The sequence below is a fragment of the Phoenix dactylifera genome, chromosome 5, assembly GCF_009389715.1.
Source record: "Phoenix dactylifera cultivar Barhee BC4 chromosome 5, palm_55x_up_171113_PBpolish2nd_filt_p, whole genome shotgun sequence".
In the NCBI taxonomy this organism is placed as follows: Eukaryota; Viridiplantae; Streptophyta; class Magnoliopsida; order Arecales; family Arecaceae; genus Phoenix; species Phoenix dactylifera.
In genome coordinates this window covers 8,973,253-8,992,117 of record NC_052396.1, presented here as the reverse complement: position 1 = coordinate 8,992,117, position 18,865 = coordinate 8,973,253, and the positions used below count along the sequence as shown (strand labels likewise).

The 18,865-nt window shown below is 39.8% G+C and overlaps 1 protein-coding gene and 1 long non-coding RNA gene across 3 annotated transcripts; both read left to right on the top strand.

The window, feature by feature from the left end:
• Positions 1-1,415: 1,415 nt before the first annotated feature.
• LOC103705406 lies at positions 1,416-3,181 on the top strand. Its single transcript, XR_005511982.1, has 5 exons — positions 1,416-1,469; positions 1,600-1,697; positions 1,845-2,204; positions 2,395-2,501; positions 2,685-3,181. It is a non-coding gene; the product is annotated as an uncharacterized LOC103705406 (long non-coding RNA).
• A 10,010-nt stretch (positions 3,182-13,191) lies between these two features.
• On the top strand, positions 13,192-15,627 carry LOC120110862. Of its 2 annotated transcripts, XM_039126755.1 has the most exons (5): positions 13,194-13,748; positions 13,986-14,046; positions 14,405-14,521; positions 14,733-15,154; positions 15,299-15,627. In XM_039126755.1, exons 1-3 carry the CDS (start codon positions 13,302-13,304, stop codon positions 14,413-14,415), a joined length of 519 nt encoding a protein of 172 aa, XP_038982683.1. In that variant the 5' UTR covers positions 13,194-13,301; the 3' UTR covers positions 14,416-14,521; positions 14,733-15,154; positions 15,299-15,627. The 2 variants fall into 2 exon arrangements, with proteins under 2 accessions (XP_038982682.1, XP_038982683.1); XM_039126754.1 differs by lacking the exons at positions 14,405-14,521; positions 14,733-15,154; positions 15,299-15,627 and having other exon boundaries at positions 13,192-13,748; positions 13,986-14,392.
• The last annotated feature ends 3,238 nt before the right edge of the window (positions 15,628-18,865 follow it).

Here is an 18,865-nt window from a genome sequence, read left to right as displayed (position 1 = left end):
CTAATTTTTTTTCTTGAATTTGAAAATAAAAATATAAAACAAAAGCATCACTACAAGAAACTTGGACATTAGCGATGCGTTTTTTGACTATTAGCGACGCTTATAAGCGTCGGTAGAAACCATCCCGACGCTTTACAAAGCGTCGGTATAAAGCGTCGTCTATGCTACAGTGGAAAAAACATTTTCCGACGCTTCCAAAAGTGTCGCTAATTCCCGACGCTTTAAAGCGTCGCTAATTACCATTTGCCAAGAAAATTACCAATGGCAGTCTGCATCTTCTCCTCTTCCATTCCATGGTGCTGATGCACACAAAGAGAAATACAAACAACCTCCCCGATCGGTACCTTCATTCCATCCATGCAGAGTAGTTGGGTTTGGCTATATAAATAGTTTTTTCTTTTTCAGATCCGCCGATGTGGGACTAAAGTGAGGTGGTTTTTGGCTTCCGACGACGCTTTTAACGACGCTTTAACAACGCTAAAAGGCGTCGTTAAAAGCGTCGCCAATTACATATTAACTTTTGACGACACTTTTAAGCGTCGTCATTAGCCGATGCTTTTAAAAAGCGTCGGCAAATGTTGACGGGGAATATTTTTTGCCGACGCTTGGAATAAGCGTCGGCAAATAAGAGTTGGAAATTTTCTTTTTTTGGATAGTGCAATGAACATCAAATGGGCCCTAAGAAATTCTGAGATCATAAAAGAAAAATCCGAGATATCAGATTTTGATATGTTAGACTGATTAGCCACTATCTTTAGACATTGAATTTGATATGTTAACTATTAATTGAGAATTCACTAAAAATATATTAGAAAATCTCGAACCATAGATTTTTCACAATGTATCGATTTAGATTGGTTGAGATAAAAATCCAAGAATCGTAGTATATAATATTATATCTGTAAATAGTAGGTGGCTGATATCAATACAAATTGATGTCATGATGGAGATCGCGAAGATGAAAATTCTTTTTTGGATAGTGAGAGACGACTGAACCAGTATTACTTAACTGAGGATATTAAACTCGTGCAGGAGCAATTGCTTAACGAAACAAATCAGTGATGAAGTTTAAGCTAACTGAGGTTACCAGCTACTTGCTGCTACGTTGAGGGAAAGAGCCAACGATTTTTCGGCCAAGCCTCAAACGACGATTTGGATCTTCATCAAAAAAATAACATGTTGAGTCACTTGTCTTTCTTTATTAAGCTGGGTAAACGAGCAACGTCGCCACTCCCAACGCACTGGTCCTTCGTTTGTATCCCCCAAGTATGGGCATTGGCTTGAAGTTCTTTTATTCTTTTTTTTTTGTCTTTCCAATTGACTTGCTAGTTATTTTTCAATGTTATTATTAATATTAAAAAAAGACCGACTGCCACTATAAATGGCACTCGGTATTCCTCCAAATGCATCAGCAACCGAGAAGCTGAGTAAAGGAGCCAAACTGAGAAAAACACAAGATGGCACCTGTGGTGAGTCCAATTCCTTCATACTCTCATTCATTCATGTTCTTTGTGCAATTCTTTCCTTAAATTGAGTAGACACTTATACCTAGCTTATGGTTCTTCCGTGTCCTTGGGTTGTGGCTGTGGTGTTGAGAAGTCCGAGACCGTGGGTTTAGCGTTATGCCCTAGGAACCTGTTCATCCCTTGGGCCAAAGACGCGAGATACTGGACATGGGACCAGATCCCACTCGAGAGGTGATCGAAATTTCCCCAGCCATATATCTAGTTCTACTTGTATATTAATTTGGACATAATGTCATGGTGCCAGCTACAAATGGTTTGATGTATCTTAATACTGAACCAACTCCCTTTCCATGCATGCTCTCTCTCTTTAATCCTCAGCCAAGATTACTGTCAGATCGACGTGCCAGAACTCTTGAACGTATGCTGGCTCGATGTCCGTGGGAATTTCAACATGTCACAGCTCACAGCGAAGACATGGTATGAGGTCGTGATGGAAGTGATGCAGAAAGAGCCATGCCAAGGATGGGCGTCACCAGTGACCCTTCAAGTCCGCAAGGCGGAAGTACCTCAACTTCCTGTCAAGTGACACTCGACTGCATGCCGCGGAACAAATGGCAGAACCTTGTCGTTGGCAACTTCGAGGCCACAGGATCCGGGGAGGTCGATTTCTCACTGAAGGAGACATCGGGATGCTGGAAGAAGGGGCTTCTCATCAAAAGAGTCTTGGTCAAGCCTGTGGTGAGTCCAATTAGTTCTCGTACACCGTCCCCGCATGCCGTCCACGCTGCAAAGGGCGTGCATGGTGATGAATTTTCATCAAGATTTATCTTCTTCTTAAACCAATTCAAAGAGAGCAGTGAGTGACTTTGAGTTATAATTTTGAGCTACTAAAGCATTTTTCTTTGGCTTCCTCATTTTGTTCACCTAGAACCCCGGGGTGTGGTGTTAAGGGTTGGCTATATACCCGAAGGACATGTGGATCTCTTGGGCACGAGATGCAAGATACTGGAAGTGGAACTGCCTCTTGTTCAACAGGTGAATGGAAAATTTTGGCCAGCCATGTCCCAAGTTCTACCTATATATACATACACATATATATGCACACTATTGCGGGCTCTAAATTTCCTGAAATGGTTCTCAATAAATATTTATCTTCGGTTTTTTTTTTTTTTTTTTTTTTTTTTTTTTTTTTTTTTTTTTTTTTTTTTTTTAACCCAGCCAAGATTACGGTGAGATTGAGGTGCCAAAACTGTTGGGAGTATCCTGGCTCGAGATCCGTGGGAGCTTCGAGATGTCGAAGCTCAAAGCAGGCGCAGCGTATGAGGTCGTCATCGTTGCAATGTTGAAGGAGCCATGTTCAGGGTGGGAGTCTCCGGTGACCCTTCATCTGCTGAAGCCGGATAGTAGCTCGACCTCGCGTGAAGTGACCCTCAAGGGCATGCCCTCGAACAAAATGGCTGGACCTCGTTGTTGGTGACTTCTTGGCAGCCGGAAGTGGCCAGGTAGAATTCTCCATGACGGAGACCAAGGCGGGGAACTGGAAGAAGGGGCTTATCATCAAACACGTCCTCATCCGACCGGTGCACGACTAGGGGACACCAGCCAAATTCCCATGGTTAATTTCTTATGTCATTGGCTTCCTCTGTTTTTTGCGTTGTAATAAGCGGAGAGGTGCGTTATTGCTGGCAGTAGCTATCTGCATGCGCCCACTCCATGTGGTATTTGGGGACACCAGCCAAATCCCATGGTTAATTTCTTATGTCATTGCCTTCCTCTGTTTTTAGCGTTGTAATAAGCGGAGAGGTGCGTTGCTTGCAGCTGCTATCTGCATGCGCCCACTCCATGTGGTATTTGTCGCTGCTGAGATGTCTGCATGCCACCTATCTGTCCTTATTATGTGATGATGACGACCTATCGGTCCATTTATGTGATGAAATAAAAAGAATTCGAGCATTCAATGTTCTGCAAAACTGGTAAATATTTTTCAATTAGATAGAGGAGGGGATCAAAAAAACAGAAAATTTTGTGAATGAGTTTTTTTTGCATGAATATTCTTCTAAAAATTTAAATTTGTATGGATACCTTCTTAAAATTTATATTTATTTCTATAAAACGCTGTTTTTGCACAAATACCCCGAATATAACATTTTTCTAACACCGTTTATAAAAATCATATTTATTTTAATTAAAAAAATTGAATTTTGAAATTATTTTTTTTCTTTTATCACAATCGCTATATAAATGTCTGTTTTTTTTTGCATATCTATCCATTAAGAGTATTTTAATCATTTTAATTTGAAACTATTAATTTTTTAACGGTGTTTAATGACGTGGGTACATATGCAAAAATAAAAATAAAAAAGGGTAGAATAGCAAAGCAAATATTTTGCAAGTGTATACATACAAATTACAAGGGTATAAAGAGTGATATATTATATGACATCTCATAAATCTTCAATAGTATTTTCAGTGCTTTTCATTCCATTCCTTTTTAATTTGATCCAGATCAATTATCTTTCTGACTTTGGGCTTAGTTTTGGTCATGTTTCCATCCCTTGACAAGGTAATCAATAGTATTACATTTTCAGCATGTGACAGGGCAATTGATAATATTACATTTCTAGTTTGTAACGGTGCAATCGATAATATCACATTTCTAACCTGTGACGGGGCAATCAATAGTAACGAGATAAGCTCAAAATTTTTGTTTCTTTAATCAATTTTACATCTACACATCAATTTTTTTTTTTTATTTTGACTTTAGACTAACCACGGTCTCATTCTAAGCTCGTGATAGGGCAATCAATATAATATGGTTAGTCTAGAGCACCATATCCATTAGTCCAATTATGTAATTGTAAGTTATGCTCATATGTACACCCATCTTACAATCCATCATAAGCAAACATGATCAAAATACGATTTAATGCCAAAACTATCAAAAAACCATTCTTGCTTCTAACTTATTTAGATCATTAGGCATATCATACATATAGGTACAAAAATATCTATATCATGTAGGTCGATGTACATGGATTCTTACCTTTGTTCGGACAACCCACATAGACTAATCACTTGCCCACTCTGTGATCTATGAACTGGGATCCACAGAACCCTACTTAATGTCCTTTTGTCAAAAAGATTGTTCTCTTATAGAACCAAGTCCCAGAACCCTTTACATATCTACTAAAGGGTACACCAACACATCGCAACCCAAGACTATCCAGCAGTCCACATAACCAACGATCTCTCTAGATCAAGCTAGAGAGAGAAAATACTAAGAGAAGAAAACAAAAGAGCGATAAACTAGAGTATGAGATCTTATTGGGCTTCTTTTTGTCCGGATAACTGTAGCCCCATGCAAAATCAGGGCTGACGGTAAAAATAGATTCATCTAGAAAGATACATGAGGCCAGTTAGATGATAATGGTCAATTATTTGAATCGATTAATACAACATAATCCAATTCATCTGATCAAAAAATTTATATCAAATCACGGGAATAGATCAGACATTACTAATTATGAGTCCAATGGTGGCTGACAACAGTCGGCTGCAAGACAAACAGGAGGTCAACTGGTAGCAGCGTCCGATTATCCAGGTCGGTCCGCTCTGGCCAATTAACCCATTAAATCATGAAAAAAGAATCAGACTATGGTTTAGATAATATAGTAAGAAATCTTGATGATAGAGTCTAATAGTACACGGCGATGGTCGGGGTATGACTAACGTGATGGGCGGCCGCAACGATACCCATCTAGAATCCTCTATCGGGGTTCAACCCGGGTGTACAATAAGAACATTGAGACCCTACTGCTGGTCCGTAGAACCATGCGAAGAAAAAAAATAAGAGAGAGAAACAATCTAGGCAGAGAGAGAAAGTCTAGATGGAGAGAGAAAGTCCCATAGAGAGTGAAAGTCTCATAGAGAGAGAATGTCCAGTAAATAGAGAAAGTCTCATAGAGAGAGAAAGTCTAGATAGAGAGAGAAAGTCTCAAAGAGAGAGAAAGTCTAATAAAGGGAGAAAGTCTCAAAGAGAGAGAAAGTTCTATAGAAAGAGAAAATCTAGTAGAGAGAGAAACTAAAAAAATAAGAAAGAGAATATAGCGAGAGGAGAGAGAAAGAGGCAAGGAAAGAGGAGAGAACGGGGTGGCTCTCCCTCTCTCTCTTTCTTCCTTCTTCCCGACTTGAGGGGATGTTTGGCGGCAATGGCCGATGGTCGGCGACACTCCATGGTCGACGACCTTGGTAGTGCTGATGGCGTGCCAATCCCGATTGTTGGCGGAGGCCTGAGGGGCCGAGTCAACGTTGGCGGAGGCCTGGAGGGCCGAGTCAATCCCGCTGCCTGCCAATGTGGATGCGCTGGAGGAGTAGGGTGGGTTATACCACTAGGGGGTCCCTGAACCCACTGGCGAGGCCCTGTCGGAGTCCGGAGTTGGGCGAGGCTTGGTCGGAGTCGACTCGTGGCGCTATGGGCCCCTGCGCTAGTTTAAGGAAATAAAGTTGCGCCTTCACTAACATCTGCGGATTTTGGTGTAATGGTAGCGCTTGATCCTGACAATCGGTATCAGAGCCATAGGTCTCGAGTTCGAAACCCAGGCATCACGTTGGGGGGGGATTGTTGGGGAGGCCTGAGGGGCCGAGTCAACGTTGGCGGAGGCCTGAAGGGCCGAGTCAGTCCCGCCGCCTGCCAACGTGGATGCGCTGGAGACCACTAGGGGGTCCCTGAACCCACTGGCGAGGCCCTGTCGGAGTCCGGAGTTGGGCGAGGCTTGGTCGGAGTCGACTCGTGGCGCTATGGGCCCCTGCGCTAGTTTAAGGAAATAAAGTTGCGCCTTCACTAACACCTGCGGGTTTTGGTGTAATGGTAGCGCTTGATCCTGACACCGACGATAGCCGACCGAAATGGAAGAGAATAAACCAAAACAGGGGAGTTCGGCTTCACATCAATCTGGCGGCTTGCCGGCCGGATTTAAGGAGAATGGTGCTCAAAGACTGAAGAGAAGGAGAGGGAGCATGCCTTGCCTCCGGCCGGATCAACGACGAGCACTCCGAGCTCCTCCCACGGAACACCTAGCAATCATAGAATGTAATGGAAGAGCACCCAAAGTTCATGCTGACGAAGAGGGGAAGAGGATCTTTTATAGATGAAGTCTTAAACTAGGTGGGATTTGATTGCCCTCTTTCGGTGGACTTGGGGAAAATTGGAGTAGGGGAAGAGAAAGACTCCGATCGGGAGTCTCCCACCCCTACCACGGGTGTTGAGCATATGCCGAGTTTAGGTCAACCTATACAGACCTGCTCACAAGCCTATAGGCTGGGCTAGGCACGTGGGATCGAGATGGGCCTGGCTGCTCTGGGCTGGCCCACGAGCCCCAAATTTTGGGTTATTACATACTCCCTCCTAAAAAAAATTTGTCACGCACTCTTCTGTTGCGCACTCTGATCTAACCCAGCAAATACTCTAAAACAGCTAAATAACTTATGACCAAAATATCACTTTGTATTAGGACTAAGAAAATCTAAATTTCAAATTTCAAATAGAATTAGAGCATAACCTCTAGATTTTCTCGTCTTTAATTATGTAAAGTATACTTACCATAACTGACCCTCAATTTAAGGTCACTGCATGATCTCCACAACGATTTTAGAATCCGAAATATCTAGGTTCAATTTAAAAGGGGTTAACCCTAGATTCTCTTAGCAATTTGATTAGACAATCTACGTTGTTCTTCCTTCCAACAAAATTTACTCCAAATTCAATAGGTTAAAAGTCTTTGAATCGAAATTATTATGAGTAGAATTAACTCTATTAACCTCCAAATCTTTCTTCACCAAGATTCTTAACATCCATCAACAATGTTATATGTGATAATTTATGTAAGCATCCTTACTCAATATGATATTTAACTTGTAGCTTCATCAATAATAATAGAAGATCCCCGCTCAAATCATAAGCCCAGACTTGAGTTTAAATTAACACATCCAATAGTCTCCAACAATTATGAAAAAAATTCAATAGCCTGATCCGAACATAAGAATTCAAATAACTAGAATTTCCCCATCAATATGCATACTCTATGGCATCAAAATAAAATCGAATAAATCAACAGAAAATAGACCTATTTTTAGTATCCAAAACTTTAATTTCTAAATATAATCTACATACATATTTAACCTCGAAGAACATTCATTTATAATACTATGAAAAATCTTTCTTAACTCACTCCAATACTATGAAAAATCTATGTACAAATCTCACTCTAATAATTATAGCAAAACAAAAGTGCGATAATATCTAAACCCATATTAAGTTTGAACTTCCAAGACAATTAAACAACATATGGACCAATAAATATGGTACGGTATAACCAACTCATACGGTAGGCCATAATTAACCTCTCTACACTTACCTTAAGTCTAGCGTCTCTTATCATGATTAGAGATAAATTATCGAGTCCTTCTATACTCATCGTACATATATTTTATCACAATGTCTAGTGATCTTACACTTAAGCACTAAATTTTTTTTTGCTACTTTTGTCATATCCTGAGTGATCGTAACCTCAAGATCTGATACATTTCTAACACAATCCCTAGTGATCTTAAACCTCTATGCCCTATTTTTGTCATGTCCCGAGTGATGGTAACCTCAAGATCTGATATATTTCTATCACAATCTCTAGTGATATTAAACCTCTCTATCCTGATTCCAATTTTGTCACAATCCCCAATGATCTCAAAACCTAAGCTCTGATATCATTTCTATCATGTCCCTAGAGATCATAACCTTTAACTCTGATACCACTTTGTCATGCCCCGAACCCATCACTCGGGTCCGGACATACGGCACAGCCGCATAAGCCCTAGAGCAGTGCCCTAAAGGATCACGCAAGGCCTAAGTTGAACACAATCTGATAACTCCATAATAAAATAGTTAATCCAAATAGATAAATCCAAGATATCCAACTAATCAAAGTAGTTTGGTTACAAGATCTTCAAATGTTCATGGGCCATCAAAGAAAAATAAACTAACTAAAAACTCTGATACTTGAACTCCATGCCCAATCCATCCAAAAATATGCATCCTGTGACTAAAAAAAAAAAAGGTTGTGAGCTTTACAACTCAGTAAGAATCTCCACACATCCATACCAACATAATAATAATATAAATTTAAAAACTGCAAGAAAATGTTGCACAAATCATGAAATCACAAACCAACTATCAATAATACTCGAATAATCAGTATATAGTATGTAATCAAATATCAATAAAAATTCAGCCACATAAGAGTGATTTATCATATGACATCTCATAAATCTTCAATAGTATTTTCAATGCTTTTCATTTAATTTCTTTTTAATTTGATTCGAATCAATTATCTTTTCAAATTTGGGCTAAATTCTAATCACGTTTTTAGCCCGTGATGGAACAATCAGTAGTATCACATTTTCAACCTGTGACGGAGCAATCGATAGTATAATATTTCTAGTCTGTGATAGGGCAATCGATAGTATCACATTTCTAGCCTATGATGGGGCAATCGATAGTATCATATTTTTAGCCTGTGATGGGATAATTGATATTATCATATTTTCAGCTTGTGATGGGGCAATTGATAATAACACATTTTGAGCCTGTGACGAGATAATCAATAGTAACAAGATAAGCCCAAAGTCATTGTCCATTCCACCAATTTCACATCCACACATCAATTCTTTTTTATTTTCAACTTTAGACTAACCACGGTCACATTTTCTGCCCGTGACAGGGCAATCAATATAACGTGGTTAGTCTAGAGCACCACGTCAATTAGTCCAATTATGGAAGTTATGCTCATATATGCACCCATCATACAATCCATCATAAGCAAACATCTTCAAATTACGATTTAATACCAAAACCATCATAAAACCATTCCTGCATCTTACTTATTTGGATCATTACCATATCATATATATAGGTACAAAAATATTTGTATCATACAGATCGGTGTACAAAGATTCTTACCTCTTTTCTGACAACTCAGACAGACCAATCACCTATCCACTATGTGACCTACAAACTGGGGTGATAGAACCCTACTCAATATCCTTTTATCCAAAAAATTGTTCCTCTATAGAACCAAGTCAACATCAAAAGTTATCTAGGGTATTTGACAACCCAGAATTTTCTATTGATATACTAAAGGGTCCACCAACACATAGCAACCCAGGACTATCCAGCAGTCTACACAACCAACGATCTCTCTGGATCAAGCTAGAGAGAGAAAATACCAAGAGAAGGAAACAGTAAGAGAGAGAAACTAGAGTATGAGATCTCATTGGTCTTCTTCCTGTCTGGATGACTGTATCCCCATATAAAATTAGGGTTGATCGTGAAAATAGATTCATATAGAAAGATACACGAGATCAGCTAGATGATAATGTCCAATTGTTCGAATTAGTCAATACATGGTAATCTAATTCATCTGATCAAGAAATATATATCAAATCAAGAGAATATATCAGGAGTTATTAAGTATGGATCTAATGGTGGCTGACAACAGTCGGGTGCAACATGGACAGGGTCAAGTAGGTAGCTACGTCCAATGATCCAGGTTGGTTTGCTTTGGCCAATCTAACCCGTTAAAATTATGAAACAAGAATCAGACTATGGTTCAGGTAATACGATAAAAATTCATGATGATAGAGTTCAATGGTACTTAGCGATGGTTGGGATAAGGCTAACGCGACGATTGGTGGCAGCGACACTAGTCTAGAATCCTCTACTTGGGTTCAACCCGGGTCTACAATAAGAACATTAGGACCCTCCTGCTAGTCCCTAGAACCATGCGAAGAAGAGAAACAAGAGATTGAAACAATCAAAGTAGAGAGAGAAAGTCTAGATAGAGAGCAAAAGTTTGGTAGAGAGAGAAAGTTCGAAGAGAGAAAGTACAGTAGAGAGAAAGTAAGAAACAAGAGAGAGAATATAGAGAGAGGAAAGGAAAAGAGGCAAGGGAAGAGGAGAGAATCGGGTGGCTTTCCCTCTCTCTTCCTTCTTCCCGACTAGAGGGGATGTTCGACGGTGGTGACCCATGGTCGACAACCCCAGCAGTGCTGGCAGCTTGCCAAGGCCAGCGACGTCCGACCATAACGAAAGAGAATAAGCCGAAATAGGGGAGTCCAACTTCACATCAATTCGGCGGCGTGCCGACCGGATTCAAGGAGACGATGGCCCAAAGGCTGAAGAGAAGAAGGAGAGGGAGCTCCTCCGACCAGATCGATAGCGAGCACTGCGAGATACTCCCACGGAACACCTAGCGATCAAAGACTCTAATAGAAGAGCTCCCAAAGTTCATGCCCAAGAAGAGGGGAAGTGGATCTTTTATAGATGGAGAGTGCCTCAAACTAGGTAGGATTTGATTGCCCTGTTTCGGTGGACTTGGGGAAAATTGGAGCAGGGGAAGAGGAAGACTCCGATCAGGAGTCTCCCTCCCCTGCCACGTGTGTTATGCGCGTGCCAAGTTCAGCCCAATCTATTTGGGCCAGCCCACAAGTCCATAGGCTGGGCTAGGCATAGAGGATCCGACTGGGCCAGCCACTATGGGCCGGCCCGCGAGCCCCAAAATTCTGGGTTATTACAATTAATTTATTATACAATGTTAGCATCTTATATCTTTTTCTCTCAAATTATCTTTAAAAAATTTTATAAATTATATTATATTTTTTCTTCTCTAGTATAAGTTTGAAAATTTTTCTCTATTGATTATTTCAAGCATCAACACTTGGTGAGATCCATCTTCTATTTTGCAGTTTATTATTGAAATTCACCTTATTGGTGATGAATGTTATTGTTGTGGAAGCCAAGATTAAATCTTGTTGATGTTTGTGCAGCCTCTAGTTGAACTAGAGAGAATCTATTGTAATCTCATTATTCTAAATAGTGGAAGTTTTTGGCTGGACTAGGCCTCATAGTTTTTTTCTTCACATCGAAGGATTTTCTGTGTTAAAAAAATTGTATTGCCTCTTTGCATATATTGCTTGATTATTTTGCTTGTTAATTGCTTGAGTAGATAGTAAAGATTATCACTACAAGAAAATACACTTTCAGCGACCATTTTTGGCGACTAAATGAATAGTGGTCGCTGCAAATAAGGCTATTTGCGACCAACATCTTTGTTGGTTACTGAATGATTGTCCTACACCGACTAAATGCATATTTGGTCGCGGAAAATCAAAACCAAGTTGGCGGGGTGGAGGTAAAATGTTCGACGACTACAGTTTGGTCGCTGAAAATAAGGCTATCTGCGAGCAACATTCTTGTTAGTTACTGAATAATTGTCCTACACCGACTAAATGCATATTTGGTCGCGAAAAATCAAAACCAAGTTGGCAGGGTGGAGGTAAAACGTTTGGCGACTAAAGTTTGGTCGCTGAAAATAAGGCTATCTGCGACCCACATTCTTGTTAGTTACTGAATAACTGTCCTACGCCGACTAAATGCATATTTGGTCGCGGAAAATCAAAACCAAGTTGGCGGGGTGGAGGTAAAACGTTTGGCGACTAAAGTTTGGTCGCTGAAAATAAGGCTATATGCGACCCACATTCTTGTTAGTTACTGAATAATTGTCCTACACCGACTAAATGCATATTTGGTCGCGAAAAAGCAATACCAAGTTGGCACGAGTCCAATATTTCGCGTGGGCTAGAGGTAAAACTTTTGGCGACTAAATTTTGGTCCTTAAAGGTTCACCTCCAGCAACTAAAAAAAATTTAGTCCAGGAAAACTTTTACAAATGGCGCCTTTTTTCGATGAAAAAATTGGGCAGAAAGTTTGAGTTTTTTAGTGACCAAACTTTTGGTAGTGGAAGGTTTCCGTAAAACCGAAAGATGTTGTACTAGCCCCTGTAAGATGCTAATTTCTAACTTCAAAAAAAAAGAGAAGAAGATTCAAAACCATGCAGAATATCAAAGCCAAAGGTTTTGGTCCCAAATCCAATGAGCCGCTAGCAGAGTTATTAGTTTTAAATTGGTACTCTCAGCTTTTTTTTGCCAACATAAATTGAACTTGCCATGTTTTTTTTCAGTTTGAACAAGATACAAGCTAGATACAAGCTAAGTAGCATGATTTAAATACTTTGATCTCCTTGTAAACATCAGTTTCGATCTAGCTTGGTTCTTTAGTTGATCCAAACCTATGATTCATGCAACTATAATGTATATTTGATATACCAGAAAGTCAAAAGCTAGTTTATATAATATTCTAAATCGAGATTAGATTTTTGTCCATCAAATTTACGAAGTAAACTACCTTTAGTTTTTCATAAAACATTCTATGAAAATATTTTACGAATAATATTTGTCAATAAATATCAAAGAGTATGTTCAATTTCCTATCTTTTTCTTTGCCAACTATACAAATTATTATTAATTTTGAATACTACAAATCCGTTTTCTAATTTTAGATTTAAATGGTTTGGACATACTCTCTTGATTCGAAGAAATCCATATCTTTTAACAAATCCATTTTCTAATTTTAAATTTAAATGATTTGGAGATATACTCTTTTTTCCAAGAAATCCAAAAGCCATGTGAAGTCCTGATTGCTAATGGGAAAAACAAAAACATGACAATAGAAATCTCTACGGCGGGCAAAAAGATGAAAGTGGGCCGAGCCCAGGATCCCCAGGAATTTCAACCGGTCGGCCCAAGATTTGCACTCTTTGGATCAGGTCGCATCCATATCGTTTTTCAGAACTCGCAGCGGCTCTCTTCTTGTCGCCCATCCGCCGCCCGCCCTCCGTCTACCACCACGAGGTCCTGTCGAAACGCCGCGATCTCGAAGCAGCGATCATGGCGGCGGAGGCCGGAGGCATCGCTCTTCTCTCCATGTACAACGATGAGGAGGAGGACGACGACAAACAGGAGCCCGAGGCCCACGCTGGAGCCGGGGGCCGTGCCGACGCCGACGGCGGATCGAAGAACAACGGTATCTCCCCGCCCTCGTATCCTGCCATTGAGAGCTGTTCTCCCTCCCTAGGTGCTCGATCTCCTCTCTTTCCCGACGAAGGCGCAGATTACAAAACCCTAAAGAGCCCTGTCGCCCGGAGCCCTACGCCGCCGCCGTTCCGTCTGTTTCAGCAGTCTTCGCCCTTTCCCTTGACTTCTCCTTCTCCACCTCCGCCGGTGGCGCCACCGACTTCTTTTTCCGATCCTGTGGATGTGCAGAGGATGAGGAGAGGGTCGCTGGTCATAGTGGATTACGCCCACGATGAGAACGCCTTGTCTCCCGAACCTGAGGTAATCTTGGTTCGGTTCTTGATTTGTTTGTTTATAAGGCAAGATTTTGATAATTTGGGGGGATTGAGGTTCTTATTGCAATCTCACTGCAGTTGCCTCGGGGACTGGGCAGAAATAGTTGATTTTTTTTCTTCTTCTGATGTATTTGATTTCTTCTTTGGAATTTTTTAGTTGTGGTGGATTCATTATATTGTCGATTGCAGCTTCCTGATAATTGAAAACTGTGGGATGTGGCAGGAGGGAGAGATACTGAGCAGTGGCCGTGTTGTGATGGGTGCAGAGCTTCAGGTTTCCAATGGTGAACCCTTGCTTTATCTTTTCCACTCTTAAATATGCCTCTTTGTTTGTAAATTATCAAAAACCATTTTTGAAAGAGATGAATTGGATAAATTTTCTGTGCATGATGAGCTTTGCACAAAAAATGTGCTATATGAGCATTCAGTTGAATATCATCGCATCATAAATATACCATAAAATCATTCAGTCTGTATCTGTTTTTTTAGTGGAGCTGCAAAATTTTTCTTTATTGCTCTCCTAGAAGTGAAAAGTCACCATCAATAAGTGAATTTTATTATCCCCTGGTTGACACTGAATGGTTGTAGTGGACTTTGTGTTTATAATTTTGGATACAATATCTAAATGGAGATTATATGCAGGTTTACCCTGAAGGGACTCATTTAATTACCCCTTGGTTTGAGAGACCTATCATATATGATGTTCGTGGCCGTCCGCATCTTGTGGAAAGCACTTCTGGTGGTCGTGATCTGCAAATGGTATAATTCCTTTACACCCACACAATTGACTTTTGAATCACAACTTGGTGTAATCTACATTTTATTGGTATGTGGCTGTTGCTAATCTTTAACTACTGAATTTGGACTGTTTTTTGGAGTAGGTATCTAAAATCTCAATAATCATTTAAATTAGTTTCTACTTTTGCAAGGTTATATACATTTAATTCTGTTGTTACCTTTGCATTGACAGTCAAAGATATCGAGCTTGCGAGAAGAATCTTCCCAATCTGGTGTGCAATTAACATTAGAGGAGATGTCTAAGCAGGCACTTGGAAAAAGGAAGAGATACATTCTTGGATTTGGGGTTGGGTCGAAGCCCTCTTCATCTTCTTCCACACCTAGTCGTGTGTCACAAGACCATGTTGGGGAGTTGCAGAAACTTAAAGCTGAGATGGAAGAGATGAAGATGGAGCGTGAGGAGCTGCGGAGGCAATTGGAGTAGGAGAGGAAAGAGCGTAAGGAGGAAAGGAAAGAGCGAGAGGAAGAACATAAGCAAATTGCACATCTTACAAGTTTGGTGACAGAGATCTTAAAGGAAAAGACTCAAACACACAAGTCATCTATCCATCATGATGGGGTCATGTATTCAACTGGTGGTACAAATACTCGTTGGTATGTATTCTCATTTATATTACGTAGGTTATTTAGAGATTTTGACCAAATTAAGCGAAATGTCATTGTGAACTTATATTTGAATTTTAGTTTCTTATTTTTCACATGTGGTTATTGATTGTGTTTTCGTTTTTGCTTTCTCAGATACATGGTGGAGTTTTGAGCATGTGAAATCTAGTTTTTGGTACATGGATAGCTTTTGTTCAGATGATCATGGTGGAGTTGTCTACAAGCAGAATCCAGTTTTTGGTATAAGAATATTTTTGTCTACATGATGGTTGTTTGGATGAATAGCAAGATCAGATATTTTGGAATTTTTAATTTACATTTTGATGTGTTTGGTGATGATTATCACCTTAACATATGGTATGGATGAAACATTGTGATGTATGGTTAATAGGTATGCTTGACTTTAGACTTATAGATGATGATATTTATAATGAATGATTATGGATTCTCGAACATTGTATATATTTCTATTTGGATGAGCAAATGTATTGTGCAATATGGATATTGGATAAACTGTGTTGGTTGTACAGGATTTGGAACGAGCCCAAAAATAAATATTAAGCTTATAATTTGAATTGTTAATTAAATACATGTTAATACTTTTTGCCACCAAAAAATGTTTGTTGCCAATGCATTCCAATACATTCTGCGACCAAACTATTGGTGGGGGAAGATAGACATTCAGTGACCATTTTTTTGGCAGCGAAAAATAAACCTTCCACGACCAACTATTTGGTCGACGTTGAAATTAGCGACAACAGATTTGGTCGCTGAAAATTTTCTTCGGCAACCAAACATTGGTCGTTGTTGGTGTACCTTAGGTCACTACACAATATTGGTCGCCAAAATCTTTCAGTGACTAGGGTTCGGCGACGAAGGGTATGCTAGTCGCGAAAAGATTTCGGCGACTAAATATGGTTATTCGGCGACTAGAATCTTAGTTGCTGAATATGTATTTTCTTGTAGTGTATTGTTGCCTATTGATTGATATATTATTTAATTACATAAGGAGGGAAAAGAAGTTTGTGGCATCATTATTTCTTGATGGTATTTTTCCAACGGAGAGGAGCTTCTCGCCACCTTGCAGGCAGAGATCCATTTCTCTCGGTTGGGATTTGTGTTAGTAAAAGGGAGACCAAGGTATTGTATAAGTGGAGATCCAACCTTGTAGTGGAGCATATGAGCCACCTAATACACCAAAAAAGAAAGAGACGTGCTATCTTCAATTCATCCATACAAAAGCAATTCTCCAACTTTGCAGGATTTTGAACCATATAACATTTCAATCAGCTTTACAACTCCATGACCTCCTCTACCCGAAGATTCTTTTGAAGTAGAGATGCAACTGAGGCAAAATTGCAATAGGGTCTCGGAACTCCCAAACACCCATCCTTATCATAAAAATCTAATGCTGGCGATGCCGATCATTGGCCTCTCGCAACCATAACACCCAGGACCTCTACCTCCATGCGAGCTCCTCTTGGTGCAACACCAAATTGTAGCTGATCACTGGTCCTTAGTCTCGCAACCCCTCATCCTGAGAAAGGAATCGGTGCTCTTCCTCCTTATTGAACCAGTCTTTGCTATTAAGAAGGTTCTTCTAATGTCCACGTGTGCTACCAAACTGGGATAGGATATAGTTCTTCGGACTACCTCGGAGATATTATTCAGTCTCCCATGGAAACGAGGCATCGGTGAACCGTATGGAGAGCTGGACTGCCACCACCAAGCCACGGTCTGATCAGACACACCCAAAGTCTCACCAGTATCTCCTTTTGAACTGTGAGGGCTCTTGAGCAGCCTCGCATCACAAAGAATTGAAAGAAATCTTAAAGAAAGATTTATTAAATACGCTTGATAGATTGATAAACTTTTATTAAATATCTGGATATTCATTGGCACTGATATGTCTTCAATAAATTAACCATATATTTCTTGTTTAACTTTTATTTAGGGTGATTTAAGATATGTTAGAAAGCTAACTCAATTTGGATACCATGAAAGTAGTCATATATGTAAATTATATTAGTGGTGATTTTGCTAAAGTTTCATTTTGGACTAATGTACTCTCATAGTTACTCTTTTCACTGTGGCTCAATTTATTCTTCAAAAATTAGCTCCATGAGATACTTGTGAGTCAAGTGTTATCTTGTATACTTTTAATAGAATCATAGTAGAGGTTTGGTGGCTATCCAAAATGTTCCATTCCAATAGTTGATTTTCATGTGAGACTTACAAATTTTTTTCGAGTTCATTCAAGCATCTAATTAGGTGCAACCGCATAATTTGTTTAGAGTTACGGGTTACTCTGATGACACCTCTTTTGGGGTGCTTGGATCCTTTGTTTGAGTTACTGGCAGATATTAGGTCTCTTGATTACATTATGGATTCTTCAGGTGGATCACAGAAATCATGTTTAGCGGCAACCCTTCATTAAGAAGCGAAGAGCAGCATAACCGGATCATATAGATGGAGGATATTATCGAAGTTTTCAAGAAATATCTTTATGAAAAATGGAACTTTAACAAACATGATACTTTAACACTGGTGTTAACCTCCATCGGATTTCTCTCTTTGTTCCGTTGGTCTGATTCCATCAAGGACCATCAGCAGAACCCACTGGAGATTTGACTTCATGCTTTAGATTCTGGATTAGGATGTTCTTTGCACCTTTTGCCCAAGGCTTGAATCGTCGGAGTGGTCGGCTTGAACAAAACAAAAAATCTTAATAAGAGTTATTCCATTTTTTTATATTACACTCACATTTGCCATGATTGATATAGAAGATAGAAAAAAGAAAATCTTTTTATTCCAATAGTCATCGTTCACCCCTCTGTCTTTCTACTGAAGGAATCCTAACTTAATTGGAGACAAGTTTCAAACCAGCCAAGGAGAACTAAACAGGGGCTCAGCCAAAGTAATTTGGTAAGACATGAAAATAGAACCAAGAACCCAAGAAAAGTTCCAAAACCCATCATTTCACTCAAGAATTTAACAAACAGAAGATCACCTGCACTCTGATCCAATCCTCTCTCTCAAGCGGTGTTTGAAGGTCAATCATAAGAAGATATAGGATTGGGACGTTTAAGAAGACATATCAGCAATGATCATATCAAATATCTGGAAGGTTTCGGTAATCATCTCCAGGAAGGTGGTAGAAAAGAGGGGCTCGAAGAAAAAGAGAGAAGCATAGCATCATTGTCAAAGATCTATCTTTTTTTCTTTTTATAAATGTTAAAATATAGGATGGAAGCTCAACAGTACCGTGGGCATTAAAATATCATCTTCATTTGGTTCTAAGCCTCAGCATGAGTGGCTGACTTGGCATCTTGCTCCTTCAGCCAAGAACATAGAGAATGGGGCACCAAAGGGCAGATGAAAGGTGTGATCACATTGCAACGGATCAATATGTTATAATTTGGTGGATCAAACTTTGTAAAAATTGAAGGGAGGAGGAAGGCACCCGCCTACCAATAGCAAGCCTAAAACCACTTCCGTTTCATGATAGTACCTCCATGCAGCATGCTTTAGGTGTGCAAACAAGCCAAGCCACTATTCAAGCTTGCCCCATTTACATGAAAAGGGGTATTTGAGCTCAAACCAAGCTTGAAATAGCTGTCCAAGCTTGGTTTTTTTTTTTATCGTTGAGTGAGTTCGATAACAAGTTGAGCCTGAGTACTTGTAATTATTATTAGTCTTGCT

Excerpts from the sequence above, each read along its gene's own strand:
- LOC120110862 (XM_039126754.1), top strand. The coding sequence starts at position 13,302 with ATGGCGGCGGAGGCCGGAGGCATCGCTCTTCTCTCCATGTACAACGAT. Across the intron at positions 13,749-13,985 it reads CCTTGTCTCCCGAACCTGAG|GAGGGAGAGATACTGAGCAG; the intron begins GTAATCTTGGTT and ends GGGATGTGGCAG.